Raw genomic sequence first — 24,153 nt, 5'->3', positions numbered from 1 at the left:
TTAGACTGGGTGTCTTGAAATACTTCCTGCTGGACGTTTACAGGCTTTATATCAACAATACTACTTCCGTAATTATGGTATATTGTCTGTGATCGTTCTTATAAGAGCGGTCATTAAAAGCTATCAATTATCTGCGGTCAAGGTTAATTTATATCTATTTGTATATCTCTAATCATTGTTCACGCCTGTAATTCTCTTATCAAATGGTCTATTAAGGTCAACGCATTGAGGTTTTATTAGTTAATTGGCTTTGATCTGCTGTGTCGGTATTAACTTTGGATCATACGCTTGATGTGTATTTATTATGTTTGAAACATGTTGTATTTATAACATTACACATATGTCACTAGCGATACTGAAAATGATTATCTTACAACACAGCTTTTAAGGGAAAACGGTACTATTTATTCTGCCATAGGCGACAATATTAACATTTTCTAAATTTACCACTTTTTAAGATAAAAACCGGGATAAAACAGTTATATGTTGTGTTAGTACTTTATTATTGTGTTTTGAAAATTAAAGCCAAATAGTATCATGACCAACTCCCAACGGAGTTTGTTTATTTTATCCATGCATACCATCATTTTGCACCAAATTTATGAAATTTTGCAAGTCTTTTCGAATAATTCTCTAGAAAATATTTCAATAGGTTTCAAAATTTATATTGCAAATATACACACTGCAGTTATTCATAGATAAATAAAAAATATATTGTACCCTTACATCCAATCACAGCGCTCCTAATTTGACTTCCTTCACCTGCCTTGGGTACACAAAAGGCCAACCTAATGCTGGGAAAATTAAATACTACCGTTTTCCCTTAATTAGTTCACTGCAGTGTTCTATTTCCGCGCCGTGTTTTGAGTAAATTACGATAGTATCACTTTCCTTGTTGAAAACGCATTTTTATTAGTTTTATGATATTTTCTAACTTTTGGATACGACAATTAGCTTCATTCTTCATTTTCACTTTAATATTACAAAAGAGGCGAATGAAACCAAATGGAAAATCAAACTCTTAAGCCAAAATTGAACTGTAAATGACATGGTAAAAAGAAGAAAAATAGATAATTAAACTACACAAAACACAACATAAGAACTAAAGATGGATCAACACGAAATTGACCGAAAGCCAGGAGTGATTATAGTGCGCTGAAAAGGTTTTTTTTTCATGCCACCCACAGGTTTTGAAGCAGTTTACAGGATAAAGAATAAAAGATTGAACATCAAACAAAAAAGAAAAAGGGATACTTATTAGAGAATAATGTGCGTACATTTAAAATGGAATAATTGGGAAAGTAAAGAAAAGAGAAAAAATTGCTAACAAATCAAAGAATACAGAACTGAAGACCTATTTCACCAGATCCTCATGGACTTTAAACTTCTTTGTGTAAACAATATTTAAACAAGTCAGTCACCTGTGAAGTTTACTTAGAACTTTATTAAAAATCTAGTAATGAATAATTCACCTATTTTCGTATGGTCAATAGTTATTGCGATTTTTTCTGTGTATATATACTCTGCAGAAAGAAGAATACGAGAAATGCACGAGTTAATTCAACAACACGGAAATGAAATAAAAAAAGGGAAAGTAGAATTAGAATCGACCACAAAGGCACTTACGTATGTAAGAGTAAAACTGGAAGTGACGAGAAAGGAACTTAAACAAGTAAAGGAGGAATCGGTATCAACGAGAAATGCACTAAGGCATGCGCAAGTAGCAATAAACTCGACGATAGTGCCAATCAATGTGATAGCCAAAGACAATATGATAGCAAAAGACAATACCCGCAGGGAAGACATTGACCACATTAGAGCAGACGTAAATGCGTCACGTGATGAATTAAACGCGATAATAAAAGGTAAAATATAACAGTCAATAGTACATCCCGGCTATACATTTATATTGGTAAATAATTTAAATCATACACTAATGCATCCGTTCTCACACATGATCGATTTATGACTTAAATCATTTGAACAGCGGTATACTAATGCTGCCGTAATTTATGGGTTATTTTAAAGTTTATTTTTGTATCCAATTCGTATAACATATTTGCCTATTGATGTTATGAAAACACAATGTGTAATAGTAGAAAGAGGATAAAACAGAAGCAACGATGAAGGAAGGGATTGTTCCTTTACAAAGTTGTCCCCTGTACATCTTTTTAAGACAGACCGGCTAATGACAGGTAGCTAACTGCTCTGTATTAACATGATTTACCCGTCAAGCGTAATATTTTGATTAATGAATAACATAATTATTTGTGAACGTTTCAGTTTAATGTGTCAATGAATAATTATATTAGATCAAAGTACGTCACATCCTTTTTCATACGAAAAAGGTGTAGAAAAACATTCAATTGAATTTGACAGTAGGAACCAAACCCTTCATCTCAATGCAACACTTGTATTTTAGTTTAATCAAAACACCCTTTCGTATTACATTTGGTGTTTGTTTTATAAAATGTTTTAGAAATTCAAGGCGACAGGATTACAACAGCTTGTGACCAGGAAAATAGAAGGATGAACATCTTGTTTTAAAGCAATATAAGCTTTAAAATCTTGGTTTTTTTTGTTCATGAATTTTAAACAAGAATCTTATTAGATGTGTATTTAAAAACGTAATTTTACTCGTTAAACGATCTAAAATATCTTGTTTTTGAAGTTTTAAGCAAAAATGTTCGACTTGAGTCGTTTGTCTTCCCGACAGATATAATTTTCATTGAAAACGGTCAATATGCAGTGACCTCTTAGATGACCTCTTTCTTTAATCCATTGCGCGTGCGTAATATCTCCGGCGCACGTGGAATGTCTGACATCAATGTTTTGAAGCGAGGGAGAAAGCCAACATTGACTGATTCCGCTAAAAAACGACGACGTACAGCAGTAAATGCAAAATGTAACAAGAATAGAATATATCTTGGTTCCCAGTATGATCGCTGGAGTGAGCTAAAATGTGCTCTTCGTTTGCAATCACACGCTGAAGTGGCGAAGATTTTGCTGGATAGGTAAGTTTCCCGTGGTTTTGTTTATAATTTACATTTCATTGTTATTAGCATCTTAATCGTAATTTTGTGATTAATAATGAATAAAAAAATAAATCAGGGAACAGAAGCAATCATTTAATCCTAGAGAAACCCGTAACTTTCTCGTTGTTTGGCAAGTTATTAACTGAAACGCAAGGCAAAATTTAAGGTTCCACTAAAGTCAAAATATAGGACACTTCATAAACATCTAAACTTTTCCTGTAATATTCAACCTATAATGAATAAAGTTCTAAACTATGTGAACATATGTTCATGTAAACATACTTAACATATACACACTGTCAAAATTGTAAATAAACTTGAATTTTTTATGTTGTGGCCAAACCGGTTTTGAGAGTGAACACTTAATTTTCCAAAAAATCTGGAGGCTTGAGAGATGTCTAAATTCGTTAAAAATTGGTATGAATGAATACTGTAACATACAATGCAGTACAAGCTAATGTTGATTTTTTAAGAAAATGTATTGATTTACGAGTTTCAGCTAAATTCATGTATCTAAATGAACGAATATCAAAGATACAATACAGAAATTGGACAAAAATGTCATTGCAACTAATTTATTTGACAAATAAACACTAGCTTGTACTGCAATGCATGTAATAGTATTCGCCTATACCAATTTTATACAAATTAAATCATCTCGCAGGCCTCCAGATTTTTTGTAAAATTTAGTGTTCACCCTCAAAACCGGTTTGGCCACAACATTAAAAATTCAAGTTTATTTACTATTTTGACAGTGTGTATATGTTAAGTATGTTTAAATGAACATTTGTTCTCATAGTTTAGGACTTTATTCATTATAGGTAGAAAAATACAGGCAAAGTTTAGATATTTCTGCAGTGTCCTATATTTTGACTTTAGTGGAACCTTAAGGGGCCCCACGGAGGGATAATTTGTTATATCACTGTTTGACATCTTTTATAACTTCTTTACAAATTATATGTAATTTTTTAGACAATTATTGGAACTGTCTTTCTGTTTTTAAATATTCTTCAACTTATAAATTCAAAAATTTCTATAAAAAAAAAGGAAAAAAAGAATATTTATTTACTTAAATTATCAAATGCATGTCCTTTTTTATACAGGTATGAATTCCATACTCAGACTGACCAAGGAAACCCTAATACTATTGATGCCAACACTATTAGTGAAAAACCAACCAACCCTGTGACAAATATTAATGATGTCAACACTGCCGTTGAAAAGCCAACCAGCCCTGCCCCTACATGTAGTGCAATGTCAGAAGAGACATCTTCTGCCAATACACTTTTAACAACTTCTACCCCTGGACCATTGCAATCTAAATTGCAACAGCATTCAGTACATTTATCTGATGTGTCGGAAATATCATCATCAGAAAGAGAACATGAATCGAGATATGTGTAAGCACTAACATACATTATACCAAGTATTTGATTAACATTTTGCAAGAGGGACAAGACAATTAATTGTAATTTGTACGTCAATAATGTTCTGTTACACCATTAATTCAGATTAAAATGTTCTGTTTAGAGTTATATACATATATACAAGTTTCTATGTAACAGTGACTTTAGTATTTCATATCTGAATGTCAGCCATAATACAGCATTTTCCCCCAGAATAATTATTTAAATAATTGTATTTTAGGGAAGAGACCCAGATGTCTGGAATAGAGGAAATCAGTAGGAAAACAGACTCTCTGTGGAAGAGTGCACAAAGCAGCTTTGTAAATCCATTTGAGTAAGCATAAACTATGTCTACACATGCTATACATGTATTAAATTGAAGTTGTAAACTTAATTAACAATGAAACAACTTAAAACAAGCACTTCTCATTTTGATTTGAGATATTGACTACAGAAGTTAAAAATGTTAACATTATTTGTTAAAGGAAATACTTGTGAGTATAAAAGGGAGTATAGATGATAGTGATAGAAAAAAGGGCAAATTGGTATTGAATCACATGACTATTGCTTTATATACTAGTAACTAATTTCTTGTCCTAAATATTTATATCAAGTTCAAATTTAAATATAAAATTCATATCGGTTACATTTTAGTACGAATTAACAGCAACAGAATATTTTTTTCTTTTCTTCAGTCTAACCATTACTATTTCTGAGGGTAACTATGAGGATGATGATGATAATTTTTCTGATGAAGACTATGAACCAAGTTTTGATGCTACTTACAGGTAATTCTGATTTTCATTATAGTTTCTTAATAACATGTACACCGGTGTGCATATACTGTTGGTATTTACAGATTATTTTTTAATGCCTGACTTACTAAGGTAAAGGTAAATCCTGAAAAGCGCTTCGGACGTATGAAATTATAAAACATGTTGTTTTCAATTTTTTACCAATTTACTATATGTTCAGTCTGTGTATCTCTCTGTTCACTTGTCCGTCTTGTTAAATTTTTGGTCAAGTAAGTTTTTTTTATTAACTTGAAGTCTAAAAACTTTTAAAATTTAGTTCACATTTTACCCTATGATATGATTTATTTTTTTTAAATTATAAGCTAAAATAAGAGTTTTGACCCAAGTTTTTATGGTTCACTAAATGAAGATTCAAGAAATATTTTCTTGTAGATGAAGTGTGATGTCCTGCATACAATACTTGAAAATAAGGGATTTTTGTGTTTACTGATTCTTGTGTCTATTAGTTGATGTTAGTCTGTCTCAAATGAAATTATATTTTTTGGTTAAGAAAGTCTAACAAGATTTGAAATTTCTAGTATAGATTATAATATATTTGGTACATTTTATTACAGACAAGACCATGGTGTTGAATCAGAGTCAGAAAATGAAGGATTTGAAGACGAGTCAGCAGACCCTTCTGATCAACAGGAAGAAGACCTAGGCCCAAGTATAAAAAAGATTAGGAGCGAGACTGAAGTAGATACCTTTTTAGATGACAGACCACTTATTGTTTATATGAGCTCCATCTTAAGTTTGGCTAAAACACATATTCCACCTATATGTGCAGTAAAAGGATGCAGGTTGCCTTTAACAATTAAGATGGAGTTGATTTCTTCAGCTTTATACTTGAAATGGGTTAGTTTATTATAAAATTCATGAGATGTGATATTATTATCAAGGAAAAATTTTATAAGAAAAAGCAGCTGCACTAATTTTATACATGTAAATTTATGTAACACAAACTTGCAAATATATATTTTTGATTGACATTTTTTTTAATTGAAAAAAAATTACTTTTTCAGGTTTGTCAAAATAAACATCTTGCCCACAAGTGGTGTTCTCAGCCCATCTTGAATCGAAGACTGCACAGTGGTGACTTGGTTTTTTCTGCTGGTATTTTACTGTCTGGGAACAATTATCAAAAAATTGCAGACTTGGCAAAGTTTATTAGATTACCAATTCTATGCAACTCAACATTCTTAAAAATACAAAGGACGTACCTTGTACCATCAATTGATAGCTTTTGGGTACAATCCCAGGATATGGTGTTGCAAGAGTTCCGTGATAAAGAAATAGTTATATTAGGTGAGTTGTTTGCTTTAGTATTTTTTTCAAACACATTTTCAGTGTGAAATAGATCAAGAGAGCGCCTATCAGGGAATAACTAGCTAAGTCTTAAAGATTTAATTTGTGTTTGAAATGGAATATTTATAAAAAAAAAATATATGTAAAAAGAAAATGTGGAATGATAGCTAGTGATGCAACTCTCGACCAAAGACCAAATTTATAATAGTGAAGGGCAACTCAACTATTTACTTTAGGTAAAATTTTTCAATGCTATGCTCCGTTTAAGGGTACTTTTTATGATACATATACATGTAATAGCTCACTTGCACATTCATAATATTACAATTGTTATAAAAACTACAATGTACCAATAAAAGAAAGCTTTTCCATGTACCAACATTAAGTGTCCAGAATAAAATGTTTTGTTTGGTTACATGTAGGTGATGGAAGAATGGATAGTCCTGGTCACTGTGCACAGTTCTGTTCATATACATTCATGGAATACAATACAAAAAAGATCTTAACTATAGTTACCATGGATAAAAGGATGACAGAGAAGAAGAGTACAAATCTTGAGAAAGCCTGCTTTCTGAAAGGCTTAAGACAACTACTGGACAAAAATATGAAAGTGGTAGAGGTTGTCACTGATGCCCATATACAGGTGGAATCTCTAATGAGTAAGTATTTATGTTTATGTTGCCACAAAATAGATACTGTATGATTATTCCATATAGAATTTTGTAGGACACATTAGACTAAGTATTTTATTTATGTAACCTTTACCATTTGATACATTCAGCAAAAATATAAGTAAAATTCTTTTTCAAGAATTGTCTTTGAACAAAGAAATAATTATAAAAAAGAAGATGTGGTATGATTGCCAATGAGACAACTCTCCACAAGATACCAAAAATTACACAGAAATTTACAACTAAAGGTAACCACAGGCTTTCAACAATGAGCAAAGTTCATACAGTATAGTAAGCTTTAAAAGGCCCTGAAATGACAATGTAAAACATTTCAAACGAAAAAACTAACTGCCTTATTTATATAAAAAAATAAATGAAAAACAAATATGTAACACATTAACATATGACAACCACTGAATTACAGACTCTTGACTTGGAACAAGTACATACATAATGTGGTGAGGTTAATTTGGAAGATATTGGAACACTGTTTCTTATTTATTTGTATGCTAAGTTTCTCATTGGAGATTACCATTATTGTTTATATCTATTTCAGAAAAAGAATTTAGTAATATCAAGCACTCATTTGATATTTGGCACGGGGCGAAGAACCTTGGGAAGAAAGTAGTGAAGGTAAGGTTGATTTACCAAAGACAATCTCTACTCATTTATTTTTGTAGTGTGAAAGTTTTGAAAAAAAGTAAAATTTATTCTTATGACACTTGAAGGATAAATAGAAAAAAATGCTTGAGTTATGTTGTTTATGTCCGGTGGCAGATATTTCATGCATATTCTGGGGAAAAATTAAAACGCTAAATAAGCATCCATTCTCAATTTTATCCCTCTAAAGTGTACATTGAAAAGTGCCGTCAGATTTTTAAATGGCCTTGGCATAAACACCTACTTTTACAGAAGATTTTTTTTTCAATTACAGGTAGCTCAAGAACAGAAGGCAAACAAACCTGTACTGGAATGGTCTCGTGACATAGTGAACCACTTTTGGCATTGTGCAGATATATCTACTACTGAACAAGAATTTATTGTAAGTTTTTTATAAAAGCCATTCAGAACCTTTTTTAAAGCTCAGTCAAATTCATTGTTGATACTTAATCTTATGCCAATACAAAAAATATCACATTGTATAATATAATAATATAATATATTATTATTTTTTTCTTGTTTTTCTTAAAGGGATCATGGTTTGGGATCATGCACCATACTGTAAATAAGCATCAATGGATGATAGCATATAGTGACACAGCAGGAAATGAATGTAAACATGGACCGCTGTCATCTGAACGTGAAAAGGGATGGTTGACAGGTGCAACTCCTCCTCATGATGCGTTGATAAAGATAGTGATGGACAAACGCTTTCTAAGAAAAATACCATACTATCTAAATTGCAGGTAATTTAATAATAGAACAATAATGATTTGTGATTAGAGAAACTAGGCTACTCTGCCTTTATTGGTCATTTATTAAATGTTTTGCCTTGTATATAAAAGTAAGGAGATTTGATATGATCACCAATGAGACAACTATCCACCAAAGCCTAAATGAAGTGAATGTAAGCACCTAAAGGCAACCATATAGCCGTTAACAATAAGAAATACTTGTACATTATAGTCCGTTATGAAAGACCCTGACATGATTATTGATCTGTAAGAATCAGTTCAATTGTGAAAAATCATGGCCTTATTTATGTTCATATTTTTAATTTGATTTTGAAAATATATATACATTTAATTTAAAAGTATTTAAAATCTCCATCAGTTATTGCGCTAAAAATGATTTTGAATATTATGGCTAAGATTGGTGCACTTCCTTCAATGATCTAATAGTTACTATTTTTGTTATGATAGGAGTACAGCTGAGTTAGAAAATTTTCAAAATGTGATTCTGAAATATGCTTCTAAACGCCATTCTTATGGTCCATCAACATCCAATGCCAGGAATCAGCTAGCAGCTATTGACCACAATGCTCACTGTGAAAGAAAAGTTGTTACAAACAAGGATGGGACTAAAAGGTTAGTATATAGCTGCTGACATGTTTCAAGTAAGGATGAAGTAATTAAGTGGATATAATTGTGATTCATTGTTTTGTATATGAGTTGTGCAATTGTTTTGTTTGTTTAAGTATTTGACACTAGCCATTATGTGTGTCTAAAGACCTGCATTTATGGCTTACTTAGTAGTGTGCGCTTATATAGCATTGAAGGCGGAACTGTAACATTTCTTACATTAACAACATTTTGGTTTGAAGTTATCTAATTGACCATCATACCACATCTAATTTATAAATATTCTGATATAATTATTTAAAAATGAAGACAATGTTAAAAGTGTTTGTGTTTAAGTTGATATGTTGTTGTCTATTGGACAATTACCCTAAATCTGATGGTTTTTTATGACATGATATCTTTTTCAATTTCAGACTTCAGAGGTACTACAGTAAGAAAGGGGGTAGATGGACTGCTACTGAAGTGAAGACACCAAAACAATATATTTACATTCCAGAATTAATGAAGCATATTATAATGAAGAGGTTGTCTGATGATATCGGGATGAGCAGGAGAGTGATTTTAGATCCATTTGACCCAAGAAGATTGTCAGCAACCATTGCCCCTGGTCCACCTCCCCCTACTCAAGATTTGATGGCTGCCAAAATTTCAAGATTTAACAGGGAAGATCTGGACAGGACCATAGACTACGATTTTGACCAGACAATAGACTATGAGTGGCCAACTAACTAACTAATAATAAAAATACAAATAAAACTGAAATAAAATTTATTCTCTCTCAACCAAAACGTCCTCCAATAAATCCAACATACTGGCCAGATGGGTCTGGAAATCTGTTCCTGATAGCCCAAACACAGCAACTCGGAATTACTTGTCTGTTTCCAGCTCCAAGATATCCATGGATCCACAGAACATATTGGCGGTATGCTGTGTGTCTATGTGATCTATTGTAATCCTGGTATGGAGGCTGCGCAATCATATCATTTCTATACCTCATTGCAACCTCAAGAACCAAGGGGTCCAATACAACATTGTGAAAATCCTGAAATTGAAATAATAAATGAATAAGTTGAAATTGTATACAGACCATATTTTTTTTCAATACAGCTCTTTGGTGCGGAGAGTTGTCAATGTTGTGTATACTTTTTAGGTTTAAGATTTTAAAACTTGCAATGTCTGAAATTATAGTTTGAAGTTAGCATTGAACCATAGCATTTAATGTAACAACCATGATCATTTGTTTATGTATCGAAGGTGATTTTCTTTGTTTTGGGCAAAATGAATTAAAGCAACCAAATCTTTTTAACTTTTTATGTACATTTGTTTACTGTTCTCATTGTTTAGAAAAATCACTAGATTACGAAAACATGCTACTATGCGGTAAGGGCTTTGCTCATTGTGGAAGGCCGTACGATGACCTTAAGTTGTTAATGTCTGTGTCATTTTGTTCTTTTGTGGATAGTTGTCTCATTTGCAATTAAACCACATCTTTTTAATATTGGAGGACGCTGGCATATAAATAATCAACTGAATAGAATGAGAATCCAAGTAAGTTTCTTGTTAAACGTCAAAATATAAAGAATAATATAAGATGAGTTAACAGAGAATAGTACTTACATGTAGTGTAGAGTGGCAGTTTTGAGGTATCTGGTTGCAACATCTTTTTTCAACCTCACTAGGCATTTCTCTGCAATTGCTGCACCGACACCAAGTTGGAATACCTACTGAAGGTGTTGGTGTAGGTTCTGGATCTGGCTCTGGTGTAGTTTCACTTGCGGTAAACTCTTGGTTTACTGCTTCCAGTACTCTGAACAGAAAACTAGGTTGTTCCCTGTACGTGGCCATTATTGCAAATTTCATTTGATCTTCAGATAGGCCATCAATTCGTTCCTGAAAAATAAAGTACTTTTACATTTCAAGGCAAATCACACAGCACTTTCAGTAAAATGTTTTATTGAATGAAGAAAAAAATGAAACAGTTAAAGTTTTTTGATATGTAAATGTTGGATAGTTTACCTGCATCTGGCGATCTCTTTCAGCTCTGGCCTGTGCGGCGACTTCAGCCCTGTTGAGTGGTTCTGGCTGTCCTTGTAAGGCTCTATTATGGCCTCTTCTGCCTCTGCCTCTGCCACCTCTCGCCCTATTTCTTCCCCGCGCTGTCCGTCTCCTATTACCCCTCCCACGAATGGGCCTTTCTCCATCCGAAGAATGAACTTCAGGTGTGGTAGACCTGCTTCTAGTATCTGAAATCTGAGGAAAGAAAAGTAGTCGGTAAGAAATTTCTCAAAAATATAATTTTCTATGATTGACACATATTTTGTTATCACAAGACTATTAATAAACTACAGCACTATATAAAGTGTAAAAACCTTGCGAGACATGTCTCCACAAGAGACTTGTGAACACATGCAGAAATTTCCAACCATACATGTAGGTCACCGTATGGCCTTCAACAATGTGTAAAATCTATACCACATAGTTGGCTATAAAAACCTTGTAATGACAAATGCAATAAAAGTCTAACTGCCTGATTTTTGTACAAAATCATAAAGAAAATGTTTTATGATATACAGAATTATAATTAGCTCAACGTCAATAACTAATAAAAAATATCGTGCATCTAGAATTGAAAAGCTGAGTTCTTTTTTACAACAGAGAAATCAATGATTGAAAATAAATCTTGAGGTTCCCATTACCCCTACGATGTTTTTTCCCCACATCGATCTTTTGATAGAGGACATTGGTGTTGTCTAAAGGCCAAATATATAATGCACAAAAGTTGTGAATACGTACTGAAAGAAAATATATGTGTCCTTGTTTTATTGAAAAACGTATATTTGTTTATTTCTTCCTTTGCATCAAATACATCGTTACGTACTCTTCCGATGTATTCATGCGAAGATATATACCAACTTTTGATATCCCAGCAAATATTGTCGGTTCTATTTCTTATTCATTCACCGATAAACCTCGTTTGTTTGTGAAACAAATGCCTGTATATTATAGTTTAATGGTGTACCAAAAAACTTTACTTGAATAATTTTGTAAACAAAACACACACACTTTCGGCGATTCCCCTCTTGGACCCCCAAATGGATATTCTATCAATTTTCGGTGATTTTCTTTGCAAGTGAGACCAGAAATTAGTTATAATTGAAATATAAGAATAAATCAATGTTATCTTTACTCAAAAATATAAACACAATCGTCTGCAATGCAACACTAATGAATAACTACGAAGATTTAACATGCAACATCTTACCTCTTCGTCCATTTTTGTTGACCCAGGTCAGCAGCACACGCATTCTTATCAGCATCGGCAATCTTCGGAATTAGTGTCGGAAATTAATAAGCTGCCATTTGCACTGGTCAAACGGAATGATGAGGAATATATTTTCAACTTTAACAGTTACATTACGGGTTTTTAGGACGTGAAATTTTATGTAAACCTTTTAATTCATTAATCATTTCTAATTTCATCTCTTTCATAGCATTTTAAAAAATCGCGATTTTGACGGCTTATATTGCTTTAATAATGCCGGTGATGGTTTTAACCATATAAGCAATGGAATGTTATGGGGAAAAAACTCCGAGTAAAAGTAGTCCTACTCTGACACAATAGTGCTTTTGATGTCCTTGTTGACTTAAACTAACCAACAAATTTGCAGAATTGAAACTTTTGATGAAAGAAAACATCACTTGTCTATGAGTTTGCATTAAACATTTAGGGTTAATGCGCTACACAGTATAATGATTTAAGGTTACATAATACCAGGGGTTATTTTTGGAGCACATCTCTGTGATGGTCAGTTTTTTGTCTTAGAAGGTTCTAAAGATATGTTGAAAATTGGCATGCAGAAAACTGATACATGTACAATTCAGGCAAAATTTGGTTGAACAGATAGAGATATTTAATTTGTGGTCAGTCAGGGTGGATCCAGGAATTTGGAAGGGGGCGAAGTTTTTAAAGATCTTTTAGGGCCTTTTTTGGACTAAAAAACATAAAATAAGTGTAAAATGCACTTTTTAAACGGTTCCTGACGTTGGGCATGTATATTCTATAGTTGCTGTAAAGTGTAAGGGTTGGACATTTTTTATGCTGTACTCTCCCTATTGATTGTCTATAATAAAATGATAGTATGGATCCAACGCTATGTACTGATATATTTGATGTGGGACTTGTCAGTAAAAAAAAGTCATGGACAATTCTTGTTTGTTGTATGTTAAGTAAGCATAACCTCACAGATGCCTTGTTGTAAACAAGAAATACGCCGGGCTATTCGATGAAATTTACAATACGACCGACACGAGTTAAGTCAAACAACCAATTTTTATCCAAATGTTTGGTTGATATATTTCACCCAATAAGATTAAGGGAGGTGAGGGGTTCCAAATCAACTAAAGGCGACGAATGAGTCTGAAATGACAACGAATTTATGAATGATTGTCGACAAATGGAGACATAAAGGCCACTCTCAGCAGTCAGGTTGCAGTCTGGTCTTGAAAAAGTATTCAATATATCAGTCCGGCGAAACAGACATTCCGGTCAGGCATGCAAACCCCCGATCTAAAAAAAATACGCCCGTTTTTATTCATCATGTTCATTTAATGCTAAATAATTCTGTGGGAAATTTTCGTTTCTAATAGCAAAAAAGTGGACACGATTATTGTTTCAAATCCAGATACGGCCAGAATTTTTATCTAATGCAAAAATCGGAGTCAGATTTTTTTCTCTCTCAGATACCTAAGACTGCCTCCTCAAATCAAATGGTTCGTACCTTAGACTTTAAATCTATCTATAGAGCTGATACTGACTGGGGATCATTATTCAGCTATCATGTTATTCTAAAATAGGCTGGGGCGTTTGGGGTAAAACATGTTTTTGTAGGTAAATAATATTGCTGTGGATTTTTTTCATGAGAGTGTAATAGAGTATTACTTTCTGTTTGATTGAATTGTGAAACAGAAGTCACTATTATACGTTTTTGCTCAATCCAGTGTCGCTTTGAAGGTATCATGGTTGTCATCCTTAGCCTCAGCAATGTGTTACTGTAATTTGAATTTCAAAATGACTGAGTGACGCACTGGTCAACTCCACCATAGAGAATCACATGACTTAAACATACCCAATAAATACCAGCGAAAAATATCTTTATAAGTAAAGAATTGTCGCATAAAAATTAAATACACGGGAAATGGCAAATTTCACGAAGTCTTTTCTGATCAATCATTTTACAAAAAAACAAAAAAAAAGTCCAAACAAAAGGGGTGGATCTGTGACAATATGATGGCTTAAATATATATATAAATATATATTATATATATTTATATTTATATTTAGGATTATATATTCTCAATAATGTTTATTAAATTGAATAAAATACAGGGGAATATCTATTAAGAAAAACATGACCTTGTAAAAGGTTGTTCAATTGACCTCTAGGTTGCATATATATATATAACATGTTTACATTCAGACCAGGTGGTGACATGTAGCAATTAGTTAAAACAATGGATATACGTGCATTCTTTGACCATCAATCTCCAGGTTGGTCAAAGCATGTCAAAACATGTCAATTAGAGACAACTTAATAGATATTCATCCCTGTATCTTTTGATTTAGGACTATAATGGTCAAATTAATAGAAACCTTGACACCGTTATATTCTGTATATATACTTGTGTATTTTATTGTATGAATTACTTCGGCTCAGGTAGGTTAATAAACTTATAGCAAAACTATATATTGTTATAAACTCTTCTTGGTGTACCGTGACAGGACGAATTCTGAAAAATACTAAGGTACGTGTGATATTTTATTTGATAATCTTAATTATTATATTCTCCAAAAAAAAAATGGCTGAACAAGAATTTAATGTAGGGTTAGTTTTTCAAAATTTAGCAACACAAGTTCAAGGTCTTACTCAAAAATTAACTGCAAACGGTGTCAATTCGATAGTTGAAGGCTTTGACGGTTCAAATTCAGAAAAAATATTCTCAATGGATTCGATCTATAGAAAAATATGCAATGATAACAAATTAAGTTCCGAATGATTGTAAAATGATATGTTATCGAACATCTGTAGGTCCAGTAAGCGATTTCATTGCTAGGTGGTTAAGAGAAACTGATCAGGTGAATAATAATTGGGATAATCTAAATACTCAATTGAATTTTCGTTATGGGCATATTCCTGATGCATCATATGCATTTGAACTTTTGAACAAGGTTAATCAAAAAATTGGCGAAAATGTTCCCATATTTGGAGAACGAATTTTAACGTTAGCAACAGATGCTTTTAGAGGGCAAGATATCAATCAACCAATAGTTCAACTTCAATTAGTTAACTTTTTCATAAATGGGTTGTATCAGGATTATTTGAGAATGAAAATAATGCGTGAAAATCCACAAACTTTGGCTCAAGCAGTAAACTCGGCAATGGCTGAAACACAATTTAGACGAAAAGACTTAAAAAAAAAATAACGGTAATGAGCGTAATATAACACCAATGTATATATCGCATTACCGAGAAATAGGTGTGAAATGTAGCAATTGTAACAGATTTGGCCATAAGGCAAAATATTGCAGAGATAAAAAATTTCATGTCAACGCAGTAAGCTCGCGTGCCGAAATACATGTACCCCGAGGCAATTTTAATGACAATACGATAGGTAATAATGCAAATACATATCCTAGAAGATTTAATTCTGTACAAAACAATTTTAATGACAACACGATAGGTAATAATGCAAATACATATCCTAGAAGGTTTAATTCTGTACAAAACAAGTCTGACTCGACAGGACAACAAAGAAGAACATTCTTCTGTTGGAACTGTGGTAAACCAGGTCATTATGAAAGAATTTGTAGGGCAAGATCAAATGAACAATTTAGGAAACCAAGGGAAAATTTAAACTAAGACGGTCTCTTTATGCTGAAGCCAATAGGGAGACTTTTAAGGGAATTAAGGGAAATAAGAGGTTTGAGAGAAAAATTAATTATAGATATACAAAACCTGTATATAATATATATGAATCATGGTTAAAAAAAATAAATAACAAATCAACAGACTTTAACAATGCATGTTCTAACAATTCTACCTATCACGAGAATAAAAATTATTATAAAAGATTCAACAATCGTTATTCAAAACCGGAAGTAAACAAAGAAAAAATGGCGCGAAATTTCAAATCAAAACCAGAAACAAATAAAGAAGAAATGGCGCGAAAGATCAAATCAAAACCGGAAGCAAATAAAGAAAAAATGGCGCGGAATTTTTCAAAACCGGAAGTAAACAAAGGAAATATGGCGCGAAATTCAAAATTCAACGGAAATAAAAAGGTTAGAGCGCGAAATTCAAATATACAAAATAGAAATTTTGAAACTTATCAAGAACAAAAATCATTTGAAAATGCACCAGAAAACAAAATTGAAAATGAATCTGAACAAGTAGAAACATTTGAAATTAATTTAGCGGGAAATCCAAATTCTTGTTTGATTAAAATTGCACATATGAAAGTTAGAAGTTTAATTGACAGATGAGCTTCAGTATCTTTATTACATAATAAGATTTACAATTCAATTAAGGGATTACCAAAATTAGAAAAAAAAGAAAGTCAATTTACAAGGAGTTAACGGGGCTTCTTTAAATGTTTTAGGAAGTATAAATTTAGACTTTAACATGAAAGGAAACAAAATGAATCATACTTTTTATGTAGTATCTGACATGAACAGAAATGCAATTTTGGGTCGTGACTGGTTAGTCAAATTTGGTGTTAGAGTTTATTTTGATTTGGGATGTTTAAGGATAAATAAAACTTATGTACCATTAGTAGAAGATATTCATATAGCTTCAATTGTTAGACTTGCTCAAACCACTGTCTTCAAACCTCTGACTAGTAATATTTGTTATGTAAAGGGTAATAAAAATTATACATTCTCAAGTTCTAAATCTTTTGAAATTTCACCAATTACCAAGGGGCATTTGAGTTATCAACCAGGTTTAATGGTTGCTAATTCAGTTGCAAACATTAATGAAAAGCGTCAAATGCCAGTACTTATAGTTAATACTACGAATAGAACTTATAAGTTTAGAAGGGGCATAGCAATAGGAAGGGCTTCACCAGTTTTAGAAGAAAATGTTGTCTCACTTGAATCTACTCAAGAGCACTCTGAAATTGAGAATGTTTTTGAAACTGATCTTAATATTCCTGATGTTCATAGGGGTAGGGTGTTACAACTGTTGAATAATAATAGAGATGTTTTTGCTTTTAAGGATACTGAATTAGGTCAAACTGACACTGTGAAAATGAGAATCGATACAGGGGGTAATCCCCCGGTTAAATTGAAACCTTATCGAACTCCATTACACAAAAGAGAAATAGTCAATAAAGCAATAACTGACATGTCAGAAGCAAACATTATAAGAAGATCTAATAGTAATTATTCCTCACCAGTTGTATTAGTTGATAAAAAAGATAAAACTACACGCTTTTGCATAGATTTCAGGTCTACGTTAGCAATCCGATATCCACTTCCGGTTATCGATGATATATTGACACTTTTAGGAGCTGCAAATTTTTATTCATTAATCGACCTTAGGGCAGGATTCTGGCAAATTAAGATGGCGGAAGAAGATAAATCAAAAACAGCATTTATTTGTCATAAGGGACTTTTCGAATTTAATGTTATGCCATTTGGATTGCAAAATAGTCCTGCTGTATTTAGTCAACTAATGGAAATAGTGTTACAAGATCTAAATTTTGCTATCTCCTATATAGACGATATTTTGATATTTTCTGAAACTTTGGAAGAACATTTCAATCATATTCAACAAGTATTTGACAGATTAAGACAACATAATTTGAAATTAAAATTAAAGAAATGTCAATTTTTGCAGGAAGAAACTAATTATTTAGGTTTTAAAATCAATATCGACGGTGTAAAACCGGACGATGCCAAAGTTGAAGCAATAAAAACATTACCAAACCCTGTTACTGTTAAGGAAGTAAGAAGTTTTATAGGGGCGTGTTCATACTATAGACGCTTTATCCCGAATTTTTCAAAGATTTCTATACCTTTAGTTGCTTTAACTAAAAAATATGCTAAATTTCAATGGGATGAGGAATGTCAAAGAGCTTTTGATTTTTTGAAATATAGTTTAACTGTGACTCCTTTATTAGCATACCCAGACTTGAAGAAACCTTATGTTTTATATACTGACGCGTCTAATGATACCATAGGTGCATGTCTTACGCAACCTTGCGAGGAAGAAGAAACTCATTTATCATGTTTAAGAAAAGAAAAACCCATTTACTTCTTATCTCATAAACTGTCAGATACACAGTCTAGGTGGTCTACTATTGAAAAAGAAGCATTTAGCATTCATTATGCCTTACAAAAATTAGATCATTATCTTCATGGAGCTGAATTTATTATCAGAACTGACCACAAGCCTTTAAAGTACTTATTGCTTTCGCCACAATGTAACAAAAAATTACAACTTTGGGCTTTAGGTATTGCAAGTTACAATTGCAAGATTGAATGGCTAGCGGGAACTGATAATACAGTGAAACCTGGGAAAACCGAACCCTGATAAAACCGAATTTCAGTTTAAACCGAACAATTTTTAAAGTCCCGAAAAAATTTCCCTTTAAATTAAGTTAATCGAACCTGACAAAACCGAACCCTGTCAACACCGAATTCCGAACGCTTTTTGAAGGCTAGTTAGTAAATTTGTCTGTCAAAATCTATCAATAGCAATCAAAACAAAAAAGCATTTTTAATTATTTGCATGATTTAATTAAACAAACACAGGAAGACAGAGAATCCCCGAGGGTATTTGAGGTTAATTAACTGATGAGTTGTTATTACAAACTAATTAGCATGTTTGTGTCCATGTCTAAAGTAATTTTTTTTTGTGAAGAAACGTTAAACTGGTCAGCTACCCCCATGGCCGATAATGACAAGGAAGGAACTTTCAGATCAATTAAATGCACGTTACTCAAATAATTACGACCATTTTGTAGCTAAACTGTTTAATTAAATAATAGTTTTAAAGCTTTTGACTGGATTAAGAAGTCATGCAACACAACAAGGTCAATGGCTTTCGATTGTTGGATTCCCGTTAAAGGCCCTATATATTTGATACGGATGCTCCCAAAGACTTCCGTTAGCTATTCAGCAACGATAAAGTCCGAGAATAAACTGGACCCCTGCTTTTGTTTCACTCTTATCGTGTGCCGAAGTATCAATCAGCAGGTGACCAGTTTAGTCCGAGAACTCGTGTATACAATGACGTTCCGGTATTCAACTAACCATTCAACTACGGAATCGTCATTTGACAGCGACTGCGAACCTGAATTAGACAGTGAATTATAGATGAGAAAATAATTATCAAAAGCAAAATCTTTTTATGTCGGACATCTCACAACGACGAGCGTGATTGACGGAGTGGCGTTTCATTTACTAACAAAAATGAAGCAAAACGTTTATCATCATCTACTTATATTTTTTACATTTACATCTAAATCAACACAAAAATAAATTGTCACCTATAATCCCTTGTCAGTAAGTGCCAAAATTATTTTGGTTTCGACTTCCGTTTACCTCTATAATCCGAACACCTGTGTAAACCGAACAAAACGCAAAGTCCCGTGGGTGTTCGGTTTGGACAGGTTCCACTGTACTATTGCTGACTATCTTTCAAGAAGGCCTCCGGGTCAAGAAGGCAATCAAAATCAAAATGAAACAATTGAAGTAGATATAAGTGACAAGGCTTTTCAAATCAATACTTTGAATTCAAATGAGTTCAATCCAAAAGATTTTGCAAGTTGTGACTATAAAGAAGATGACCAACTTAGCGTCAAGGAATGTACGATTCCTGGTTATGACATGAAAATTGAACAATCTTTAGACATAGAACTTTCGGAAATTATTAATCAAATAAACACAGGTAAGGCTTCAAGAAGTGTTGATAATCAACATATTATTACCAATGATATACTTTGTTACATTTCTCACCCTGATGATGATTTAAAGTTAAGGCTTTATGTTCCATTACAATTACGAAATGAGGTAATCAAAAGTTATCATGATAATCTAAGTCATTTAGGAATCGACAAATGTCATGATTCAATTAGGCAAAAATAATTTTGGCCAAAGTTATATAAGGAACTTAATTCCTATATTAATTCCTGTGTTATCTGTCAATCTCAAAGTGCAGGTAAAACAAAACCTTTATTACAAATATCTGATATACCACCATTTCCATTTGCTAAGATAGGGGTAGATTTATCTGGACCTTATCCTACATCATTGTCAGGAAATAAGTATATTGTCAGCTTTGTTTGTCATTACAGTGGGTGGCCTTTGGCTTTTCCTGTTCCAAATAAAACTTCGGAAAATGTGGTTCATTTATTAATTGAAGAAATAATCCCAAACTTTTCTGTGCCGTTAGTTATAGTGTCAGACAATGGTGGTGAATTCACCTCTAAAATATTTGAAGAAACTTTAAAAGAATTAAATATAAGTCACATAACAACTTCTTTTTATCATCCACAGGGAAACGTGAAAGTAGAAAGATTTCACAGGACGCTTCATGACGTCATGGCAAAGAAATTGCAAAGTGACGCGTCTACTTGGGACGTATGCCTAAATCAAACAATAGCAGCTATTAGGTTTCAAAAAAATGAATCAACAAAATTTTCTCCATTTTTTCTTTTGTACAATAGAGACCCTGTTCTTCCAATTGATAACCTATTGAAACCTAGAAGGAAATATGTAGGTGAAGATTCGCACAAGATTTTGTTAGAACAACAGCACAAATCGTTCATTTTAGTTCACAGAAATTTGAAAAAGTCTAAAGAAAAACAAAAACAAAACGCAGATAAAAATAGACAAGAAATTAATTTAGAAATTGGGGATCCGGTTTATTTCAAAAATCATTTAAGAAAAAGTAAATTAGACACTAAGTGGAAACCTTATTACCGAATAATTGAAAAAACTTCTCCGGTAACCTTTGTCCTTAAAAACCAATTAGATGGGTCTGCCGCTAAGAAAGTCCATTTAGAACACCTTAAAAAAGCTAAGATTGATGAATGGGTTATTCCAACCAATCTAGAAGGTAGGCAATTAAGGAAAACAAATTATGTTGTACCTCCCGAAGATAGTGACGAAAGTGATAATGAACTTCCAGTCGCTAATCCTCGAGAAAGACTCATAAATCGTTACCGACAAGAACGAGAAACATCTTCCGACGAGGATGATATTCCGCTCGCTGAACTTAAACAAAAAATAGCAAATAGAAACCGACGTGAAAACGAAAAAGATAAATCTTCCGTCACTTCCGGTTCAAGCGAAATGTCGGATAATAATAGTTCTGATGGGTATAATTCAGACCGCAGTCAAAAAATGTCTGTTGATAAAGTTAGAATACCAAAGAAAACTAAACGAACTGTTAAAAAGTCTGAAAAGAAAGACGAATTAATTTTAAGTTTTCTCTCAACCGTTTCTTGTTATCTTAATAAAATGAACGACTAACATGTCGTAAAAGTAGGCTTCGTGATGACTGTTTTTAAATGAATATATGTGTATATAAAATAATTTTGTTTTGATTAATCATTCTAATTCTCGCTTCAGATTGATCGCTGAAAAATTGTTGATTGTTTAGAAATCCTATAAATATCAGTAATCTCTGAATCACAGCTTTGTTTATGAAAAAGGAAGGAAAGTGTTGGTTGAATGTCAAACCTTATTTAAATAATTTTTCAGTCCTAACTAAAGAAAAGTTTATCTTATTAGTTTATTGTTTTTGTATTTGAGTTTATTTTTATTTTTTGTTCTTATTTTAAATAGATAACATATCGATAAATTATTTTCAAAATTAGAGCAGTTAGAACTTGAGGACGACTTTGAACTATCAATGCAGTAATTTATTTTGTTGCTATATTTATAAGTATTTTGTTATTAATATATTCTTAAGTTTTATAATAGGTGTTTAGCCAAGAGAATTTAGTAATAGAGAGGTTCAAATAGTCACACGATACCTTGGTGGCGATCAAATGGTGTCAACTAATGTTGAGGGCGATGGTACTGCCTCCAGAGATGTTAAAATAGCTTCTGCACCATTACAAGAACCAGCCACTAAGAACCATTATCCAGTATTGGATATTGGCTTTGATTTTGGACACAACGCAGACGATTAGATGTACATAAAACTATACGATCACATAACTTATATTGGTAGAGGGAATTGTTCTACAGCATCACAGGTAGATTTGCCTGTAATGTTTCAGCCGGTGATAACTGAGCAACCTAGTCAGGGACTCTGAATTAACAGAGTAGGTAAACTAGGTCAGTTAGGAGTAAATCAACGACAGATGGTGGATCACATGCAGGTTGGATTTTCGACGATGGATGGTGGATCACATGCAGGTTGGAGTCTTCGACGATGAATGGTGGATCACATGCAAGTTGGATTTTCGACGATGGATGGTGGATCACATGCAGGTTGGAGTCTTCGATAGATGGTTAGTAGAAAGATATCAACATTATCCATAACATAATTCATTTATCAGATCGGGTTATGGCTATATGTTTGCCTCTTTAAGGATGCTGAAATACATTAAATTCCCCCAGACCACACGAAATAAATGCCCCTTTCTCAGCCCGAGACTTCAATTTTGATTAAAACTTGAATTTTGGCATGTCAATGCTAGCTTTATAATTTTAATTAAATTATTACGGTTGTGTTAAGCATTTGTGCTGATTTGTTTGGTTGTCTCGAATAGTATAAAGGTTAATTAAATGGTTTTATATTATTATTTGTGCCCAAAAAGTGTGTGACAAAAAACATAAACAAACAAAATAAAATTATAGGAAAAATATAACAACTACATAAGTATAGTTTAATTTTATCCTAAACCTCTATCCATCATTACAACAGTACTATTATTTTTGCTGAATAGTGCATATAGGCATTTCCCATTTGAATGGTTTAACAGTAGTAATTTTAGGGCCCTTTTTAGCTTGTTGTTCGGTGTGAGCCATACAAGGCTCCGTGTTGAAGGCCGTACATTGACATATAATGGTTTACTTTTATAATTTGTTATTTGGATGGAGAGTTGTCTCATTGGCACTAACACCACATCTTTCTATATCTATGTAAAATATCTTTTAAAGATTTCAGGTATATGGAATATTAACCAGTAGGACAGTATAAATTCTGTCCCTCCTTCCATGCAAAAAAAAAGCAAATTATGTGATTTATTGTTGAATTTTATTGCCACATTCAGTATTGGCTAGGTGTTGTGGCCAGGTTTTATTGGTGGTGGATACATTTAATATCTATTACTGGTATGAAGAATTTAAGATATGAATGATTGAATGAAAAGTTACCTTTTAAATAACAGATACATGTAAGATAATTTAATGTTGCATATTAAGTAATACTTTATTTAAACATTATTTAATATACCTATTAAAAAGATTGATATGTTATTATGTTCATGGATTTAAGATATTGAAGTAAATGAATAAATAAATAGAAATTTTGTGTTGCTGTATATGATTATTAACTTTTCTTGATGGAGGGCAGGACTTTTTCGGGACATTTGGATTGGGTGTTTTTAAGCTCAGGATTTTCTTTTGTGATTTTTAAAAAAAATTTGGGACCTCAGAAGATCATGTTTTTAGCCCGGGATTTTGGGATCAGGACCCCTGCAACATCCCCCACCTCCTTCTTTGACATATAATATAAAAATATATCAATTATTTACATCAAAATTCTAAAATAATTTCTTTATTTTTGTTGAATCATATAAACCTCCTTTTGATTATTTAAGATTAAAATAAGAAGGATTTCAATTTAAATGAAATGATAACAAACATCTGAAAACAATCATAGTATATACATTATGAG

The 24,153-nt window shown here is 32.5% G+C and overlaps 2 protein-coding genes and 1 long non-coding RNA gene across 3 annotated transcripts; 2 read left to right on the top strand and 1 right to left on the bottom strand.

Annotated features, from left to right (window-relative positions):
• Positions 1-1,880: 1,880 nt before the first annotated feature.
• Positions 1,881-4,093, top strand: LOC143065240 (uncharacterized). Its single transcript, XR_012975432.1, has 2 exons — positions 1,881-3,201; positions 3,927-4,093. It is a non-coding gene; the product is annotated as an uncharacterized LOC143065240 (long non-coding RNA).
• A 61-nt stretch (positions 4,094-4,154) lies between these two features.
• LOC143065227 (uncharacterized) lies at positions 4,155-9,967 on the top strand. Its single transcript, XM_076238672.1, has 11 exons — positions 4,155-4,435; positions 4,683-4,775; positions 5,137-5,229; positions 5,811-6,093; positions 6,261-6,543; positions 6,966-7,202; positions 7,771-7,847; positions 8,149-8,256; positions 8,406-8,620; positions 9,077-9,241; positions 9,649-9,967. The coding sequence occupies exons 1-11, from the start codon at positions 4,290-4,292 to the stop codon at positions 9,965-9,967; spliced, it is 2,019 nt and encodes a 672-aa protein (XP_076094787.1). The 5' UTR covers positions 4,155-4,289.
• A 46-nt stretch (positions 9,968-10,013) lies between these two features.
• On the bottom strand, positions 10,014-11,122 carry LOC143065234 (P2X purinoceptor 7-like; the record flags this gene model as incomplete). Its single annotated transcript, XM_076238684.1, has 2 exons — positions 10,014-10,277; positions 10,853-11,122. Coding segments are annotated over 2 exons (534 nt in total), but the record flags the coding sequence as incomplete, so codon positions are not given.
• Positions 11,123-24,153: the final 13,031 nt, after the last annotated feature.

This window comes from Mytilus galloprovincialis, chromosome 1, assembly GCF_965363235.1.
Source record: "Mytilus galloprovincialis chromosome 1, xbMytGall1.hap1.1, whole genome shotgun sequence".
Taxonomy (NCBI): Eukaryota; Metazoa; Mollusca; class Bivalvia; order Mytilida; family Mytilidae; genus Mytilus; species Mytilus galloprovincialis.
This window is presented reverse-complemented; position numbering and strand designations above follow the sequence as displayed.